Consider the following 19024-nt stretch of genomic DNA (forward strand, 5'->3'; position numbering starts at 1 on the left):
CTTGTTCGAGGCAACGTAAGAGGCAGAGCAACAAGGAAGCAGAGGGGATGTTTTGTTTGGGGATGAGCGAATCTGTACAGTGATCAGGAAGCAAGGTTTGGTTTTCATCCTACCCCAGGGAAGGTAAGGGACCACTCCGGCCTATGTAGGGCACTCTGCGGAGCAGGAAGGCACAGCCAGGTCTGCCCAGGACAAGCTGCTGCTGCTGCTGCTGCTGCTGCTCCAACTGGCTTCACAGAGTGGTCTTGCCCTGATACCGGAATAGCACTTTTCCAGCTTTCTTATTTACCCATTTAGGGCACAACCCCACCACAAGCGGGGTATGTACAGAAGGAACGGGTGTGCCTGATGTGGGGTGGGCTTTCTGTGTTGCCAAGGGCACCCGAATCCCAGCACTCAAATGTGGTCTTGTGTATGTTTGTGTGACTGCCGGCTGCACCTCCCCACCAACCTCAGGTCCACTCACGGTCCCATCTCTGGACCGCAGTCCTCTGAGCTCACTGGGCCAGCTGCACAAGGGTTCGGTGCAGAGGGCGCCCGCCGCTGCAGCCCGTCACCTGCCCGAGTTATTTAAGTCTGCATTGTCAGTTAATGTATTCTAATAGGCAAGTGGGTGACCGAGCTGGCAGACGCAGGATTGACGCTGGAATGTAACAAGAGGAGAAGCACCCAAGGAAACTTCGAGGCTTGTTTGCGCCCCTGCACTCACCCCCGCGCTACCTCCCACAGGCACCTGGTGTCATGCCGATGTGATGTGCAGATTACATAAGGGGGGTGGTTGCTGGGGAAGCGTCCCCCCCCCCATACCAGGGCGACAGGGCAGGGTGGGAGGGTCTATCTCCCACACCTCTGCCTTCCTGGGCCTGCCTGTAGGGGAGGTCGCAGTTGTGAATGGAACTTTCTAGTGTGTTTAAGAGGACAGAGGCAGGGTCAGGTAACACTCTGGAAAACCAAAAGACCAGGCTCACACCTCCACCCACCAGGCAAATGCCCCGCCTGGTCCCTTCTTTCCAGCCACACTGTACGTGTGAGCAGAGACAGTGTGAGCAGAGACAGGACACCACAAAGAGTCAGGTGTGCAGGGCTCATCTGCCTCCTACAGCAGAACGCAGGACCCACATGGAGGCTAGAGAAGCAAGGTCCACGTCAGGCAGAGAGTAAAGCTGAGGTGCAGTCTGGGAGGAGGGAGAGAAGCATCGACATCTGGGAGAGCAGGAGAGCCCAACTGCTCGCCAGACCTCAGCTCTAGCGAGGCAGGGATGAGCCCTGTGCAGAGCCAGCTCCCAGCACCCTCTGACCTGTAGCCCAGGGCCCTGCAAGGTCCTTTGGTCTACATTTCCTCATTCAGAGCAAAGACACTCCACAGCCTCCTCTTTGTTTTCTTCTTTAGAGAGGTCCCAGGGACGAAGCCCAGGGACGAAGCCCAGCGCCTCAGACATCCTAAGTCGGCCAGAGCCCACCCAGCTATTGTTAGTTTGTTGCCTTAGTGTGATACATTTACTCGGATTCGGGAGCCAGGGCTGACACATTAACTAAAGTCCACAGTTCATTTAGAGTTCTCCAGGCTAGATCTAGTGTCCCTGTCCGGGACCCAACAGGACTTCAGGGTACCTTCCGTCTTCCTGTCTCCTCAGGCTCCCCAGGGTTGCGGTCTCTCTGCCTTTAGTCAAGATGGGGGACAAGGAACCATGGCGAGCACTGGTCAGAGGCCAGGGGTCTGCTGTACTGTCCTTGCTGGGCTTGGGAGGGGAAACTGAGGGGGAAGAGCGCCCTGTTCAGGGCAGTGCCAGTCTCTAAAATACCGGGAGTCCTCCACATGGCTCTGTACTCCCTGACTCCTCCCAACACTGCTCGGCACCCTAAGGTCTGCTTTGGGGGATGGGGGAGGGTTGGGGACCTGGCCAGAGCCATGTAGTGTCTGCCCTGCCCCTGCAAGCTGACTGGTTTCTAGAATGAACTCCTTAAACCCAGGCCTTCTCCTCACACTGCACCCTACCCCCAGCCTGACACGGTCAGGTCTCAACCTGTCCCCATCCACTGTGGCAGGCTATGCCTTTAAGACCGGATGAAACCCAAGTGACTGATTGCAGCAGAAACAGACTTCCTGCTGGGAGGAGTGAGACTCCCACCTCAAGCTCCCAGCACGGTTTTGCTGATAAAGTTCTAGGCACGGAGCTGGCCAGCCATTCAGATTATCCTACAGACAAGAATGCTTCTGTCCTCAGGCCTGGCCCAGGCACCTGCCAAGCAGAATGGAAGAAGTCAACATGGGTGACAGGGGTGTAGAGGGAGAAAAGGAAGGGCTTTTCCTGAAGCCCCAGAAGCACAAGCTCCTGTACCTCTCTGTCTCTCCTACTAGAACTTTCTGGTTAACTATTACAAAAGCTTTAGCCTGGGAATGAAAACAGAAGAGTTCTGATTGGGAGAGCCCTCCCTCGAGGAGAGGAAGAGCTGCCAGGTGGGGGTGGGGGGGTGGGATAGGGTGGGGGTGGAGAGCTCCCCCTTAAGAGGCACAGATCTCCCACCATCTTTGGAGACCTTAGACAAATGGCTACCCTCCTAAACCAAGCTCAGCAAAGTGGCTGAAAATGAAGGAGGTGAAGGCAGGGTGACAGCCTGCCGGGGGTCACTTCCCCAAGGGTGGCTTCTGCTGAGCACAGACTCCCAATCCGTGCCTGCCTTGCCAGGAGAACAGCTTGCTTGAAATGCAAAGGCTGTCATCCTGTAATTAAATCTGAGACCCCCCCCCCTTCCTACATGACGCCGGGATGAAGCCACTTATATAACGCAACTAAAAATAAGCTCGTGGAGACATACACACGGGCGCTCCCCACCCCCAGCCCGTCTCCGGCGATGCCCACCCTGAACCGGTGATCCGCGGCACTGTGGATCAGAGGTTGGTCTTGCCTTGGACCCTGGGCTCAGTGTTATGCACGCTGACTACAAGGCTCGTGGTGCTCAGAGGAGTGGACGCATGGATTATATGTGGATTACATATGGCTAGGGGACTGCCAATCTCTACTCAGGGAGGGCTGACAGTCCCCAAAGAGGAAAGTCAGCAGCATATGGACACTAGTCTGGGCTCTCAGTGACTCTCCAGAGCTGCTCCCATCCACCTCAGAACTTGGACCAGTGAGCCCCATTCCCACCTCAGCTACACGACCAGGAGCACCGTGGGAGGTCTGGGAGGGTATGCTGGCTGGCAGTCGCCACCCGGAGGGGTGCTTCTCACTATTCCTCCTGGGGAGACGCAGGAAGAGCAGATGACAATGGTTCCACCTTGACGATGGTTTCCTCCACCCCTGATGGACAGAAGTGGGTGCAAGCCCACACACGGGCCATAATTTCCCAGGCGGCGGAACCTTTAGGAAAGTAAGCAGATTCCCCGTCCACTAATGTAGTGGGAAAAGGTCTAAGATGAGGTTTGCAATGGTCTTTGGATGAAGAGGAGCCAGGGAACAAGGGCCCTCCTAACTCCACTTGCAGCCAGTGTTCTGGTAGATCTGGACGCCCCGTTTACAGCGTGCCTACCCACTCAGCGATGTGAACTTTGACCGTTGGTGCCCTCACTACTTTCTGCCTGACTCAGAAAGGCTCCAGGGAACATCGCTGAAGACTCGGGCTAGGATCACCTGCTAGAGAGCTAAAGGAAACTTGTCCTTGTAGGCTGGACGTGAAGACAGGTCCTGACTATCTCCCTCTTGCCCCCGCCCTGCTCCCAAAGTAGTCCTGTCTGTGCCAGCCATGGGTCACAGTGCACTGAGCTGCAGGCGGGATGCAGGTTCATTTCCACCCAAGTGTCCTCACATCCCACTTCCCACTGTGGACTCCCATGGAAGTTATCCAGGCCTGAGGCTGCGGGAAGACAGCTGGCTTGAGTCTGTCACCCATGCGAGTGTGGTCCTTGGACAGAACAGGGTGACTGTGGGTAGGTGGTGGAGGGAAAGAGTCTTGGGTTGTTGCAGAAGAAGGGGGGGTGGCCCAGACCATGGGAACTTTTCTGGGGGAGCCCCTTCTCCCTCTCCCAGAGAGACCTCCTGTTTTTCCTGCCAACCTCTGCCTCTCATTCTCCTCTATGGCCCCGATCTTCTGGGGGAAAGCACGGAGGGGCTGCCTCTACCCCTGTGCACCAGCTCCCTGTTGGCCTTCAGATCAGGGAGGGATCAATGCGTAGCGGGATGGAGCAAGATAGACCATGCTGGTCTAGATCAACAGATACAGGGAGGGAGCGGCAACTGTGACCAACCAGTTGCACGAGTCAATGAAAAATTAAAGTTCAAAAATAAAATTTAAGTTGGCTTTCTGCCACTTGCAACCGAAACAGCCCGAGAAAACAGATACACAGGGATAGAGATTAAAATGTCCCAAACAATAAGGAAAAAGAGGACACTAGGGCCAGTGGCTGAAAGAACAGGAAGCCAAATCTCTGTCCTGTGCTTTCTAAATCTCTCCCTGTGCTTCTTACACGTGTAGCAGAGTGAACGGGCCCCGTCTGAGTCCCTGCAAACTGTCTGACAGCCGCGCCACGGAGTCCTCTGGGTTGCCGAAGGATTGGAGTGACCAGCTGTCCAGGAAATGGATGCTGGAGTGTTATGTTTAATTAAAAGGAAACATTCAGCTCTGGTGTTTTACAATGTAAAGCAAATAATTGCTCTATGCTCGCTTAATTTATGTAAATATTTCTCCAAATGAACTGTGTTGGAACCCCGTGTGCCAACCTGGTCAGTTTCCTCCGCCAAGCCTTCCTGATACCGCCAGCAGCTGGGCTGGGAGGCTCCTCCCCCGGAGCTTCCCCCCCCACTCCCGCCCCCACCCCTCTCCCTACCATACCACCCTCCGGGATTCTCTCCACGCCCCACGCGCCCCTCTCCTGGGTCCTCTTCTCAGAATCCTAAACCTCCGTCCAGCGCCTGCCCTCCTGCGCTCAGGATCCTCCCTCTAATTCAGCACCCTCCTCTGTCTCCACCCACTCCCGCCCCGGGAGTCCTCCCTTCCGGAAGACCGTCCGGGGTGACCGCACGCCTCGCCGACTCACCTGCAATAGCGCGGGAGCCACCGGCGCACTCCTGCGGGACCCTCGCGGGCCTGCAGCCCCGATCGCTGCCTCCCTCCCGAGTGCCCCCCCGCACCGCCCACACCCCGCGCTCGCTCCTTCCTGCGCCACCCCGCCCCCGCTTCCCGCCCCCAGCCCGGCTGTCGCTCCGGCCCCCTCAGGCTGCTCCAGGGCCTCGGCGCGCGCCGCGCCTCCGCCTCCCGGCGGCCGACCAATCACTGCCCGCAGCCGGCCTCCGAGTCCCGCCTTTATCCCCGCCCTGCGCCCCCGCCTCCGAAACCCACCAATGGAAAGGACGGCGAGGGAGCGGGCCCGGCGGTTGCCTAGCAGCGGCTGGGTTGGGCGGGGGCGGACAGCCGGGGGCGGTGATCCGGGCGCGGCGGGGGCGGGGCCCGGGGGCGGGGTCTAAATGGGGTGGGGCCTGAGCGTCTATAAAAGCCGCGGCCGCCGGGCGCTGAGCTCTGTGGTCCTGGTCTGCGCGCCTTTTCCTGTTTCTGTATCTGTCGCCTTCCTTACCGCCGCCTGTTCTCCTTCTTTGGTCTGTGGTGTAGCCGGGACCCAGGACCATGTCGCTTTCACGCTCGGAGGAGATGCACCGGCTCACGGAAAATGTCTACAAGGTGAGTTTCCAGCGCGGCTCCGAGTGCGCCCCTGAGTCTTGAGGCCCGAGCCGGACACCGGCTCCCGAACTGCGGGTGGGGTGGGCCGATCTTCGGTTGGTCACAGGTGGCCGCGCCCGCCCAGGGTCCTTGCGCCCGCCGCGGTCCGCGCAGTCCCCTAGCACGAGTGGGCGCCCCCACCCCGACGGCGCTCGGCCCCCGCGCGCGCGTGCTCCCTCGGTACGCCTGTCTGCCCCGGCGTCCAGAGGGACCGAGCGGCGCGAAGCCTGGGCTGCTCTGCCATCCCTGAGTGAGGGGAAGAGGGAGCGGGGGCGGCGTGGGGGTTGCAGACTGCAGCGGTCCGTAGCCCTGCGCTTGCTTGGCACGGTGGCACCGTAGGCTCTCCTAGGCGCTGTTATGCCAGCCTCTGGGCACTTTCTCCTCAACAGGCTTTCCCTTTCCACAACTCCTTTACGGCTGTTAATGGACGTAGCCCCAAGTGGGAGGTCGAGCGCGGGCAGGTTGGATGGGTGGACAGATAATCCATCATCTTATGTAACCGCAGAGGGAGAAGACTAATTGTGTAGGAGGCTGACGCGCCTGCTTTTGCTTCTGATATGTGTTAAGAGTCGCATGCACATTCTCATCTGTGAGATGACAGTTTCTCATAGGAGAACTGCAGAGCCTTCCTCTGGCCCCCTCGACAAGCCCCCTGCTGTCGTGTTATGTCTGTGCCTTGGGTACAGATGGACGGGCCATTTCCCGTTTCTTCAGTATGGGTTCTCACAGTCCTGGCCCCCCACCTCCAGTAACACAGCCTGGGGCTCCCTGATGGCACCAGGCCCACTGCAGTTCCCAGGGACGTTTTTTTTTTTTTTTTTCTCAAGAGAGAGATCCCTACCCTGACCAGTCCGTGGCAGTGCTCTTACAAAGCCAGGCATTATTTCAAAACTGTGTCTGAAGGGTCAGCGGAAGGCTTGCGATCAGACTCTGGTTTTTACATGGAGCTGCTGGTTCATGCCTGAATGAGACCATGTTCTGCTCCAGGGCAACAGTTTCTGTTTGTACTAACCAGCCATGGCTGCGCCTTCCTAGGCAGCGGCTTGTGAAACCCCCTTAGCTGTGCTCACTCCGCTGCCGGCAGCAGATGGAAGCTTCTAGGGTGGCCCCTTAGGTGTCGGCTGGAGTCCGCGGGGCAGATTATACTTTTAATTTATTCTTTAATAAAGGCTTTAAAGTTGTAGCTACGTGGGTCTGGAGGAATCCTGAGGGTGGGTGGAGGGGCTGAAGGAGCTCCAAAGCTGTGTTGGAGCCGCCGGCAAACGGGATTCAGAGCAGCCTTTGGGTTTTCTGTTTAGTATCCAAAGACTCCGTGGTGTGCTCTGTGGAAGCAAGCACATGCTGTCAGGGGAGTGAGGTTTATTAAATTATTAGTCATTAGTTCCATTACAGTTTGCTCTTTACTGCAGGGGTGGGAGAGAAGTCCTGGCCACAGTCTGCACCTCCCCATTTTTCCTGGTTCTGCACTGGAACCATCAAACAGGAACTTCCCTGTTGAGCATATGCAGGGTGTGAGGAGTAGCTTCACTCTGGAGAATCCCACAGTCCTCCTTAGTAAGACTCCCGCCTGGGCAGTCAGCCTGCACTCCCAGCTCCAGGCTTCCCCCACATGCTGCTGGAATCCATCCGGATGTCCAGAGTCAGAGCTGCTGCAGTGGCAGAGAAACTCTCTGGATCTTGGCCCTCGAGGTGGGCCGTCCAGCAGTGGCTGCAGGCTATCAGGCTGGGCACTCAGGGTGGACTCTTCGTGGGTCGTTTGCTGTTTGGGCAGTGGTTGGCGCTCCTTCCGGGTGAACATGTGGCGTGAGATCTTCGCAAGCTTTGGAGGTGTTGGGCACAGGTAGGATGCAGACGTCCGAAGGACTTTCCTGCCCGGTAGGCCAGTGGCTCTAGTACCCTCTAGAGGCCCAATACTGAGTCTTTGACACCCGTGCTCAGTTCTCTTGTGTTTTGTTACTCAGAACTCCACGGTGTGTGGTGGTGCTGGTACAGGTTGGGCAGCTTTGGCGTGTGGGCCAGGAGATACCCGGCCCACACAGAGGCACAGTCGGGGAAGAGCCAGAGCTGCCAGTGTGCAGCTGTAGGCTGGTCCAGCCAGTCTGCCATGCGTCTTCTCCTGGGACGTGTGGTGACTGACTCCCTGCTAGGGGCTGTTCCTGTGCTGGCAGGACCTCTTGGGAAGGCTGGGACGTGGCTCTGTTCCGTGTCACCCGCCATGCAGCTCCGCTGTTTGCTTTGGCCCCTGCATCACTTCGGCTGCAGTTCTGAGCGGTGTTTGCCTTGGCAGAGAGAGATGCTTGTCCTTGGCCCTGCTGATTAAGGATTCAAGAATAAAATGTACAGTTTTGATTTTCCTCCTGGAAAAACGCAGTCTTTGACCTCTTTCCTGGTGGCTCAGTTCCCTTGGGAGCTATGTCCTCGGGGAATTTCATGAAAGATGAAGGAAAGAAAAACAGGACAGCTTCATGCTGTTCACCAGGAGCTTATCCGTAGGCCTTTGGGCCCTGTGGAGAAGGGGAGCCCTAGGCAAAGAAGACCTGCCGCCCTCCACCTCCCCCCATGCACAGGCAACAGAAACTGGAGTCTGACTGGTGTACACCCTGGGTGGTACCTGGATTGGGCCTAGATTTCCGGAGGCAGGGTCTTCTGCCCAGGTGAAAGAAAGAGTATCTGTGCTCTTCAGAATAAGTCAGGCTAACGCCTCAGAGCCATTTTGGGTCCCTCTGAGTATACAGAAGTGACTTCTTTAGAAGCTTGATGACACCCTGGTGGGATGAGAAGAGAGGGTCAGATCAGCTAATTTGTTGATGTTTTCGAGATAGGGTCTCACTATGTAGACCAGGCTGGCCTGGAACTCATATGTAGACCAGGCTGGCCTGGAACTCATAGAGATCCGCCTGCCTCTGCCTCCCTAGTGCTGGGATAAAGGTGTGTATCGCCATGCCTGGCATTTTTCTTTCCAAATTTTTATTTGTGTGCATGCATGTGTGTGTGTGCGTGTGTGTGTGCGTGTGTGTGCATGCATGTGTGTGCATGTGTGTGCATCCATGTGTGTGTGTGCGCGTGTGTGTGCATGCATGTGTGTGTGTGCATGCATGTGCTGCACAGCTCCCACGTGGCGGTTAGAGGACATTGTGGGAGTGTGTTCTCTCCTACCAAGTGGGCTGTGGCCGCGCTCTGCCTGCCGGCTGGTGGTGAGCACCCTCACCTGCTGCTCCATCTCGTAGGGTTTGTTATTGGTTTTCTGAGACAAGGTTTCAGGTAGGCTAGACCTGCCTCAGCCTTGCTACGCAGCTGAAGATGACCTTGAATTCCTGACTCTCCTACCTCTACCTTCTAGGTGCTAAGAATATAGGCTCGTGCTCTATGCCTGGCTGAGTTTAGTGTTTTCTCAAGGATGATAGCCCATGAGAAGCCCTGGATCCTGGGTAACCCCATGACCCTTGAGGGTGACAATCACTCCTTCGAGAACGGTGCTACATTCTCCTTTGGTTTGCAGCCTGGCAGAAGCTGCTCTTGGTATTGTGGTCCCAGGGCCGTGGGCCAAATGGTTGGGATTGTTCCCAGCGGCTGTCATCTTCCTCACATTGTGGCTATTGGCAGAAAGCTGACCTGGCCACGATGTAGCCGTCCAATGAAGGTAGCAGGCACCGAAAGGTTCCTGGAGCAGTTGAGCTGCCCACTCGTATTATGATTGGTCAGGTCTGGCAGGGAGGAGCCCCCCACCATTCCTCCTAAATCCCTCCTACTTCTCTAGAAGGATGTTTTGGGGGTCCATGGAAGTGTGGGACCATAAGCTCTCCACACACACTGAAGTGGTACTCTTTCCTTGTTTTAAGATGGGCGGGCTGGGTAGTGACCGTGAAGCAGAGTTTCTCAGACACTAACTGCCAGTGCTGTGTTCTTTCCTGTGTGCACATGTGTATTATAGGCACTTCCGGATCTGGCCTATCAGTGGGGAGGCTGGGTCTGCTCTCACCGAGCGGACCTGTCTGGGCCTGTCATTTGAGCACTCCCTTCAAGCGTTACCTGTCCTTGCCCACCGCCAGAATCTTAGGGATGGCAGTTCAGATCTTGTCTCCGTTTCAGTTCAGCCAGGGTAACAGAAAGCACCATCTTGTTTGCCGTACTGACCTCTGAGTTGACCAGCTCTGCAGCCCACGTCCCCAGGCCTTGTCCTGTAGGCCATCCAGAGTGCTAGCTTATGAAGTGCCTAGCTCACTGTTGTGTGCAGTTGGTGTTCGCTGCTGGAGGTGACTGTGGTGTTCCAGTGGCATCGTCATCTTTGTGTCCAGGTTGGCTTGCAAGAGTGCTTGTCTGTGCCTGCCGAGTGGTTGGTCTTTGCTGGAGTAAGTCTTTTGGGGGGAGATTGACTTACTGTCCGCAGCGACTAGCTAGCCCTGAGGTCACAGTGAAGGCTGGTGCCGCTCCCAGGCTGTCAGCAACAGGAGGGGGCTAAGTGGGTGCTGCTGGGGGCTCAAGTCTTGCTGCTGTCGTGTTCTTGGGTTGCAGTTTCCAAAGGGCCAGCCCCTGAGGTCTGCATCCTGCCCTTTGGCATAGGGAAAGGGTCTTGCAGGGGAGGGCCTAGCTTCTTGGGGAGGCAAGCCACAGGGAGGCCGAGGGACAGCCCATCTTCTCGCTGATGAGCAAATGTGAGCCCTGCTCTAGACAGCTAGGTGTCACGGCGGGAGCAGGGAAGGTGTCTCTGCTTAGCCCCTCATGGTTCCCTTTGTGCTAAATATCCTGGACCAGCATTGCCTGTGGCTGTCATTGTGCCGATACCCGGACAGTTGATTGCTGCTGACTAGGTCTGATTCCTGTGCTGGGTCTTAGTTCCTGGTGCTCATACCCAGGGCCTCCCATGCTGCCTTCCTGTCCTGGTCTTCTGCTGAGGCCTCGAGGTAGAGAAGCTTCACTTCCCTGAAAGGCCTGTGCTCAGGGCACTTGGACAACTGTCAGCTTACCCTGTTTAGCACAGCGTTACACGGTGCTGTGTTGTGTTCCCTGCCTGCGCCTGGAATAATTACCAACGGGCGTGGACCATTGGCACCTTCCTCCAACCCCTGCCACCCCCTGCTCTGAGTCATCCCCAGCCCAGTTGTGTAAGTATAGCTGCATGATGACTGGAGGAGCCTCAACCCGGGGTGGCAGAGAGGTCGAGGGGTACAGCTGCATCCCCGAACCACATGCTAGGAAGCTTCAGCCTGCAGGTCCAGGGGGAGGCTGGCATGGCTAGTCTGAACCACTCATAAATCTTTCCTGCCCGTGCTGTGCACTCGCAAGGCCCAGGCTTGGAAACTCAGGACCCCTTTATCCCTGTGACCAGGGTGACTTATCTCCCTGATATATCCCCAGGGTCTTGGCTGGGTTCTGATGGGAACCCAACAGCAGTTAGGTCTGAGTAAATTTTATTTCTAGGTTCTGAAGAGGTGACATTGGAGCTACCATCTGCCCACACTCAGGGACAGCTCTTCAGCCCTTGGCCTGAGGAGCTTGGGCCCAGCATGTGTCGTTTCCCTGGAGGTGATGACCCAGGTGTGTGGCTGGCAAGGCAGGTCAGAACGTTAGCAGCACAAGTTTTGTCCTGCTGGGTCCTGGAGTCCCTTGAGGTTGCTCCCTTGCCAGAGAGATGAGGAAGTAGAGGGTGGGAAGGGGGCAGAGTGGCCAGGGTGGCGTGGAGATGGTGAAGAAGCGGGACATTAGCTGATGGTTTCCAAGGAGTCATCTTGAGAACCTGGGGCAAGCCCAGGCTTTGCGTCTGTGTGGGCATCCTGCAGCTGAGCTGCTGCCAGCATTGACAAGAACCCCTTTCTGCCTGCAGCCCACCTTCCAGGCCTAGCTCAGCTCTTCTCTGCCTGCTCCACGGTGGGCTGCCATAAAACGGTGTCTGGTCCTGTGTGACCTGGGCTGTGGCATGAACACTAGGATAATCCTAGGGTCCGTGGATGCTCCAGGGCCCGGTGAAGCCAGTCTTGATGTCCTAGCCTAAGGTGAAGGCCCTGAGTCCCGTGCCCTCTGGTGGAAAAGAGTGTGAGAAGTTCCACAGAGAATACCCTCTGGTCTAGAGGAGGAGACCCCTGAGCAAGCGAGAACGTTCTCCTCTGGCTTGGGAATTATTTACTGCAGTGACGTGTGTGTGTGTGTGTGTGTGTGTGTGTGTGTGTGTGTGTGAGAGAGACAGAGAGACAGAGAGACAGAGACAGAGACAGACAGAGACAGAGAGTCTCAGTCTGTATGTCTGGCTAGCACATCCTACCTCTGCCTGCCCGGGCCTGGGCCACCACTCGGGCCCTGCAGCAGTTCCTTTAGGATTATATAGGGGCTGAGTATATAACTCAGAGGCAGATCATTTTCCTAGCATGCTCCAGACCCCACACAGTGCTGGGGGGTGGAGGGGTCGGGGAGCTGAACACAGAGATCCACACCCATAATCCCAGTGTTTGGGAGACCAAGGCAGGAGATTCCTGTGAGTTTGAGGCCAGTCTGGGCTACATAATGAGTCCCAAGTCAGCCAGGCTACAGGGTGAGACCCTGTCTCAAAAACAAAACAAAACAAAAACAAAAAACAAACAAACAAACAAAAAACCCACAACCTGGATGGGGTGTAAATATTAGATTTTTTAATGTTAAGAATTCTCCAAAACTGGGCCGGGCAGTGGTGGCGCACGCCTTTAATCCCAGCACTCGGGAGGCAGAGGCAGGCGGATATCTGTGAGTTCGAGACCAGCCTGGTCTACAAGAGCTAGTTCCAGGACAGGCTCCAAAACCACAGAGAAACCCTGTCTCAAAAAACCAAAAAAAAAAAAAAAAGAATTCTCCAAAACTTACTTGCATTTGAGATCAGACCCTTCTGAGCTGCATTTTAGCTCGGGGGTGTCATCATCTGAGGGTCCCCAACACTTACTCCTCAACATTCAGAGGTACTGATAAAACACTTTTGGGGTGGCTCTGGGATTGTCTTTCAAGCTTCCAAGGAGCTACCATTTCTGTTGCTGGTTACTTTCTAGTGTCCAGCCAGCAACCAGGCCTCCTCCTCTTCCTCCTCTTCATGATCTTGGAGTGGTTCGTAGGCTGAGACACACGCTCATAGCAGGGGAACATCAAAGAGGAGTGTGCCGAGTGACCCCCAGCTGCCCCAGCTGCCGCGGGTGACGGAACAGTGCCCGTGGAATGGAATGGGATGTTGGGAGGCAGGCGCCCCACCCACAGGAGCCTTAGTCTTCCTGGACCCTCGTCAGGCCAGGTAGAGCCTGCTCCTAACTGTGTAAGCGCATGACTACTTACCGCTGGGCTTTTATACTGCCGGAAAGGGAGCAGCAGGCAGAGGTGCCTGGAATGGACCAAACCCCGGTCCCTCTGCACCCTCCCTCTGTGCCCTCTACCCTTCTTCGTCTTTTATAGAGGCTTATGGAGCCTAGCTCTACCCTGGGTGACCATGTCAGGTAGGTGAGGCCTGGTGTCCATCTTCACCCTTGGTAGACCCATCCTGCCCTGGGACTGGAATCTTGGGCTTTGATGACCAGGGTACAGGTATTGGGAGTCTTGGGCTGTGGTCAGGCCAGTAGCCTGAGTCCCAGCCCTGCTTCAGGAGAGGGCCAGGTGTGTCACCACTCTGTCCTGTGGCTCTGGACTGTGGAGGCCTCAGCTTTACTGTCTGTGGACTGTCTTGGGTGCCTTCTACTGTTCCCCAGACACAGCTCTCAGAGTCTCATATGCATGCCTGCTGTGTGAGGGAGCATCCCTGGGGTTGGGGTTAGGGCAGCGCTCTTTAACTGGTAGGAGACTGAGCTGGGCTTCAGACTAGACCAGACTTGGGCTCTGGTATCTCAGGAGGTCCTCCGCTCCCGTGACCCCACCTTATCACTGCCCACCAGGACCGTCATTCCATGGGACAGAAGGTTTCTCAGAGCTCTGTCGGGGCTTCAGGCAAGGGTGTCAAGCTGATACCTGGGCACCAAGGGTCCTGCAATCCTGTTTGTAGCAGCATCTGTCAGGCCTGATCTAAGGGATAGTTCAGAGTGTTCCAAGGGGGTCTGGCTCCAGTGAATCTGGTCCTCGGCCAGCATACTCAAGGGAGAGATGGACCAGCGAGTGGCCTTGTGTGTTCTCAGAGATGAGCAGTGATCAGACCTCTTCTGTCATCTGAAGTAATGGGAAGACTGACTCCAGCCCCGCCATGCTGGATGTGGGAGTGATCCAGCACTGGCCAACTAGGTTCTGAAATTGATGACCTGAGCCCAGCAATGGTCCTCAGATAGCCCTAGGAGATGAGACCTCTCCCTGGCCAGCAGACGGACCTGGCTTCCCTGTGTCTTCATATGGCCACCCCCACGCCGTATCTGTATCATGGTCCTTTCTGTAAAGACACCGGCCAGACTGGCCTAGAGCCCTCACTAGGGACCTAGTTTCACCTTAGTGACCTCTTGAAAGACCGTTCAAATTCAGACAGTGGGGCCTAGAGGACAGGCTTAGCGCATGCAGCCATGGCAACATCTGCCTCACAGCTGGAGGGAGTGCCATCGGAGGCTGGCTGTCTCCATCATGGTGACCTGTCTTTCTAGGCTAATTGTATTTCTTGTTCCTGCCAATTTAAGCAAATTGAGGCCCTCAGCTTATGTCACTGAGTCCCCAGGGTAACATGTTGTGATGTCATTATACAGGACCCAATCAGGAATTTGGATCCAGGAACCTGGCATGGTGGTGAATGCTTTTAATTCTAATACTAGGGAGGTAGAGGCAGGAGGAGGATCTATGTAAGTTCAAGACCAGCCTGGTCTACGTAGCAAGTTCAAGGACAACCAGGGCTATGTAGAGAGACCCTGTGAAAAAGCAAAACAAAACAGGAGTTTGCTTTCAGTTTAATAGTTTGCATGGCTCTCCCTGCACCAGCCGCCCGTCTTCCTGAGGATAAAGTCTGTGACCCAGACCAGAGTAACCGACTTCGGGAGCTGTCTGTTGGGAAGCTGTGCCTTTGTGGAGGTTGGCATGGGCAGACATTCCTGTCACAGACAGGAAAGACACGGTTAAGCTGTTTGGTCTCACGGCTGCTGGAATGATGGGTGTCGACCGGTTCCTGTAGCGGTGGCTATCACACAGGGCAGATGGTACGGATCTGGCTTCTGGATTTCCTGGGGCCTGTTGACCAAGCCCCTCCAGCAAAGCTGACCAAGGGTTTCTTTTCATAGGGCCTAGGCGAGGTGCAAGGCTCTGGTGTGGCTTTTGCCTTTGGGAGCCCTAGCCTTAGGAATCTTGTGCAGGAGAGGTCAGTCTTAGAGTGCCCAGCAGCTTCCAGAGTCTCCAGAAACAAGCTGGGAAGAGGGGTTCAGATGTCAGAGATCTCTGAAAGGAGAGAGAGCAGCTTGGGACAGCTGTGCTCACTTCTTACCAACGCTCAGCAGGAGAGTAGCTTGGAAGCTCTGGGCCCAGTGAGCTCAGACTGTAGGACTCAGTAAGGCTGGAAGCAGGCTGAGTGTTTGTGCCTGTCCTCAGCCAAGTGTTTGCTGCCGTCTCAGGGGGTCGTTCCTGGGGGACAGTTGGGGCGAGAGGAAGAAGGCCTTCTGGCTCTCCCTGATGCGAGGCCACCGTTCCTATCACAAAGACAGAGTTTCGTTTTTAATTTTGGCAGCTCCTCCGAGGTAACCTGTTGTGTGGCATCTGGGTCCCCTTGCAGCTCCTGAAAGGTCCTGGGCTCTGTCCCTCTCTTCTGATGCTTGCCCACCGATGAAGCGCGAATCCTGATTAGTCTTAACAATAAAACCCCAGTATCGCCGGGCGGTGGTGGCGCACGCCTTTAATCCCAGCACTCGGGAGGCAGAGGCAGGCAGATCTCTGTGAGTTCGAGACCAGCCTGGTCTACAAGAGCTAGTTCCAGGACAGGCTCCAAAGCCACAGAGAAACCCTGTCTTGAACCAACCCCCCCCCAAAAAAAACCCAGTATCTGATATCGAGGGTGAAAGGTGAAAGATCAGAGAAGCAGAAGAGCCAGCACCAGGACGTCTCACCTCTACAGGTGCTTAGACTGAATGAGGAGACCCTGTCTCTACGAGTCCTCAGCGTTTCCACCCACCTCATATTCCTGTCTCCACCTCCCTAGTGCTGGGATCAAAGGTGTGTGCCACCACTGCCTGGCCTCTATGGTTAACTGGTGACTTGTGCTCTGATCTCCAGGCAAGCTTTATTTGTCAAAAAATAAACAAAATCTACATCTCCCCCTTTTTGTCTAAACAAAAAGCAAGGGTTTTAACTAACCCAGAAAAACTATCTATAATAAGTACAATAACCATATACAAATATATAGGCAATAATTACATTAGCAATGTCCAGTCGATTTGTATTTGACAAATTCAGAGAAATTATTCCATTATCTATCCTGTCTTGGTGAGTCTGAAGTGTTGTACCTAATCCACTGTTTATCCTAACTTGCATTACCAGCCCCAAACTATCTTTTTATGTCTGTCAACCTTATATACTTTACACCTCTTTTGTGAGTTTCTTTTCTGAATTTGTTAACAAGTAAAAATATAACTATAAAGTCTTCAACTCCATCAGAGACCTGAAAAGGAAATAATATTACCTGAGTAAACAGGAAGTGCAGAGCAAACAACTTTCAAAAATAAGAAATGACAGACATCTGGCTGCCTGGACAGTCACCCAAGGTTCTTCTGCCTACAGACCTAGAATATCTGGCAGACTTTTCTGTGAAGCAAGATATTTGAAGGGTTGTCCCACCTTGTCTTAGCAAAGTCCAGCAGTTCTTTCTTTTCTGTCCTGCTTGTCCATTAGGAGATCATACTGTCAGCAGTCAAGGCAAAGGCAGTTTCTTGCCCAGTGGCTAATTTTTGCCACAAAGAAAATTAACTCCATATGGAGTTTCTTTGATACCCACCATCTTCTCTGAAGTAAATCGGTGCTGCCAGGAGCAAAGATGTCTCATTGTCGTTAAAAAAAAAAAAAAAAGAACCAGTGTTATTAAAATATATTAAATACCATATTCTGTAGATATCTGAAGTGTTTGAAGACTACCTGTCTATCTACAATATATCTCTTTGACCCTGAAGCACCCTAGGGAACTGAAGCTGGCCCTGTGGATCTGGTAGAACCAAGGCTCCCTGAGGAGCAAGGAATCCAGCCCTCTGCTCTGGAACAGTCCTGGCTTCTCTTCCTGCCTCACACGTCCACATCCTGCCGAGGAGACCCTGTGTGCACATGAGTGTTCTCTCTCTCTCTGTATCTCTATTTCTTCTTCTCCTGCCCAGAATGGAGAATGTTTCGGCCACAGCAAACTTCCTTCTGCCATGGACAGGGCACACTGTGTAGAAGTGAGGCATGTAGGCAGGTGGCCTCTGCTTGGGCTGCCCCGCTTCATGCTCCATTTCTAGAAGAACTATTTCCTTCTAGGAACCCGTGTCTTTTTTAAAATCTAAAATAATATATAAATATATATTTCTACCTTTTTTGACTCTAACTAAGAGAGGCACAGTCCAGGGCCAAGCCTCTGTGCTCGCTGAATACCTGGAGTTGATTTTATTCCCTGGATATGTGACGTCCTAGGCAGGTCTTGCTGGGTCAACCTGCACTGGAGCTACGGGTGTGTGGGGTTCCCTCTCTCCTGGGTAGTGCCTTGGACTGCAGAGCAGATGCCTGCCTTTCTAGTGAGTTAGCTGGGCCTGAGCAGTTTGTAGCGACACACACCTGTAGTCCAGCTCTCAAGAGGCAGAGAAAAGGGGTGAGCTCTCAGTTCCAGGCTGACCTGGACTAATAAGATAAAAAATTCCAGTGCCAGGCAGTGGTGGTGCACGCCTTTGATTCCAGCACTGGGGAGGCACAGGCAGGTGGATCTCAGTGAGCTTGAGGCTACCCTGGTCTGCAAAGCAAGTTCCAGGACAAACTAGGGCTGTTACACAGGGAAACCCTGTCTTCAAAAACCAAAAAAAGTTCCAGGCCAGGTAGGGCTACATGATGAAAACTTTTCTTTAAAGAGGTCAGGGGTGAGGCTGTACTGACCACAGGACACCCTGCCTGTGAAAGGCCAGTGTAATTTTAGCTGGAGGGCTGATGCTCTTTCGGTGGGCTTCCTGAGGCCCCTGTTCTGTAGGATGTCTCTTGTGGGTTGGCAGGTACTCCAGAGTCTTATGTGGTGTGTGAAAGGTGTTGCTAATAAATACTGATTGAGCAGGTGAATACATAAAAGAATTGTGGTTCTAAATATAGTTCCTGGTCCAGGAAAGCTACCCAATGAGCCTCTGCACAGCCACGGCCTATTTTGGAGCAGGCAGGTCACTGGCATGGGCTTTGAAGGTACTTGTTTATTGAGTAGGATTCTGTCTTGCCAGGAAAGAGAGAAAGAGGGAGGGGGGGAGGAGAAGAGAGAGCGTGCGCCTGAGAGTTGCCTGTCTGGACCACCCAGCCCTGTGCTTGGTGTCCTGGCTTCAGGCTTTCATGAATGGGAGGTTCTTCCTTCCTGGGAATCTTGAGTTTGTTTATTTTTGCCCCACGTTGTTGATAAGGAAGATGATCTCTTCTCCCTTTGAATGCTGCACTTAGCACCTGCACAGTCCCAGGCAGGAGCTGGTTCTCCCAGCCAGTCTATAGCAGGCAGGCGGGGAGCTGGATGAGGAGGGGCAGGACCCGCCGCCAGGCGTGGCGCACCGCGTCAGAATGACTTCTGCACGAACCCTTGAACAATGAGATGGACTTGGGCTCAGAGGGACCCTGACACACACCAGTGTATGTGTGCACCTGTATGCACACACTCTGGATGAATTCCCCCCTTGGTGAGCCACTGGATTTCTTAAGGTAGCTGAAAGTCAAGTGACCCAAAGAAAGGTTATGACATTGGCCAGGAGCCTGGAAATAAGCCTCCTTCAGCGCAGGCCCACTTTTCCAGGCAGGGCAGGTGTTGCTATGTAGACCTGGAAAGAAACTGGCCCTCCCTCAGGGTGTCAGCCCAATGGCATTCAAGTCCCTGCCACTGCCTCCAGGCCAAGACAGCAGTACCAGTGCGTCCCCAGCTGACTGCCTGCTCTGGAGCAGGTGGAGGCTGTGGCCATGCCTAGGTGTCCCCGCTGGCATTTCACCACCCACACCGGCCAGCTAACTCCCTCTTACATTCCTCCTGCCTGAGCTCAGCAGCACTGAGGAAGTGAAACCTTGCGGCTGCCCTCTCTGTCAGAAGACACAACAGGTGCCTCCACGGGCTGCTCTCCTTGGCCTTGGGTGGTTTCTGGGTGTTACTGGGGCTCACAGGACTGATCTGGACTGAGCCTCCTCGTCCTGCCAGGATCCTCAAGGGTCCTAGGTCCAAGCTCTTGGG

General features: G+C 54.7%; 1 protein-coding gene across 4 annotated transcripts in view; it reads left to right on the plus strand.

The window, feature by feature from the left end:
- Nucleotides 1-5505: 5505 nt before the first annotated feature.
- The window catches only part of Baiap2 (BAI1 associated protein 2), a 66732-nt gene continuing 53213 nt past the window's right edge, over nucleotides 5506-19024 (plus strand). For 3 of the 4 annotated variants that reach the window (XM_005350840.2, XM_005350841.2, XM_005350843.2), the window contains exon 1: nucleotides 5507-5673. In XM_005350840.2, the coding sequence (XP_005350897.1) occupies nucleotides 5620-5673 (54 nt within the window). In that variant the 5' untranslated portion in view covers nucleotides 5507-5619. Of the gene's footprint in view, nucleotides 5674-19024 lie in introns of all 4 variants that reach the window. The other variant, XM_013347622.2, reaches the window with a different exon arrangement.

The sequence above is a fragment of the Microtus ochrogaster genome, chromosome 7, assembly GCF_000317375.1.
Source record: "Microtus ochrogaster isolate Prairie Vole_2 chromosome 7, MicOch1.0, whole genome shotgun sequence".
NCBI classification, from domain to species: domain Eukaryota; kingdom Metazoa; phylum Chordata; class Mammalia; order Rodentia; family Cricetidae; genus Microtus; species Microtus ochrogaster.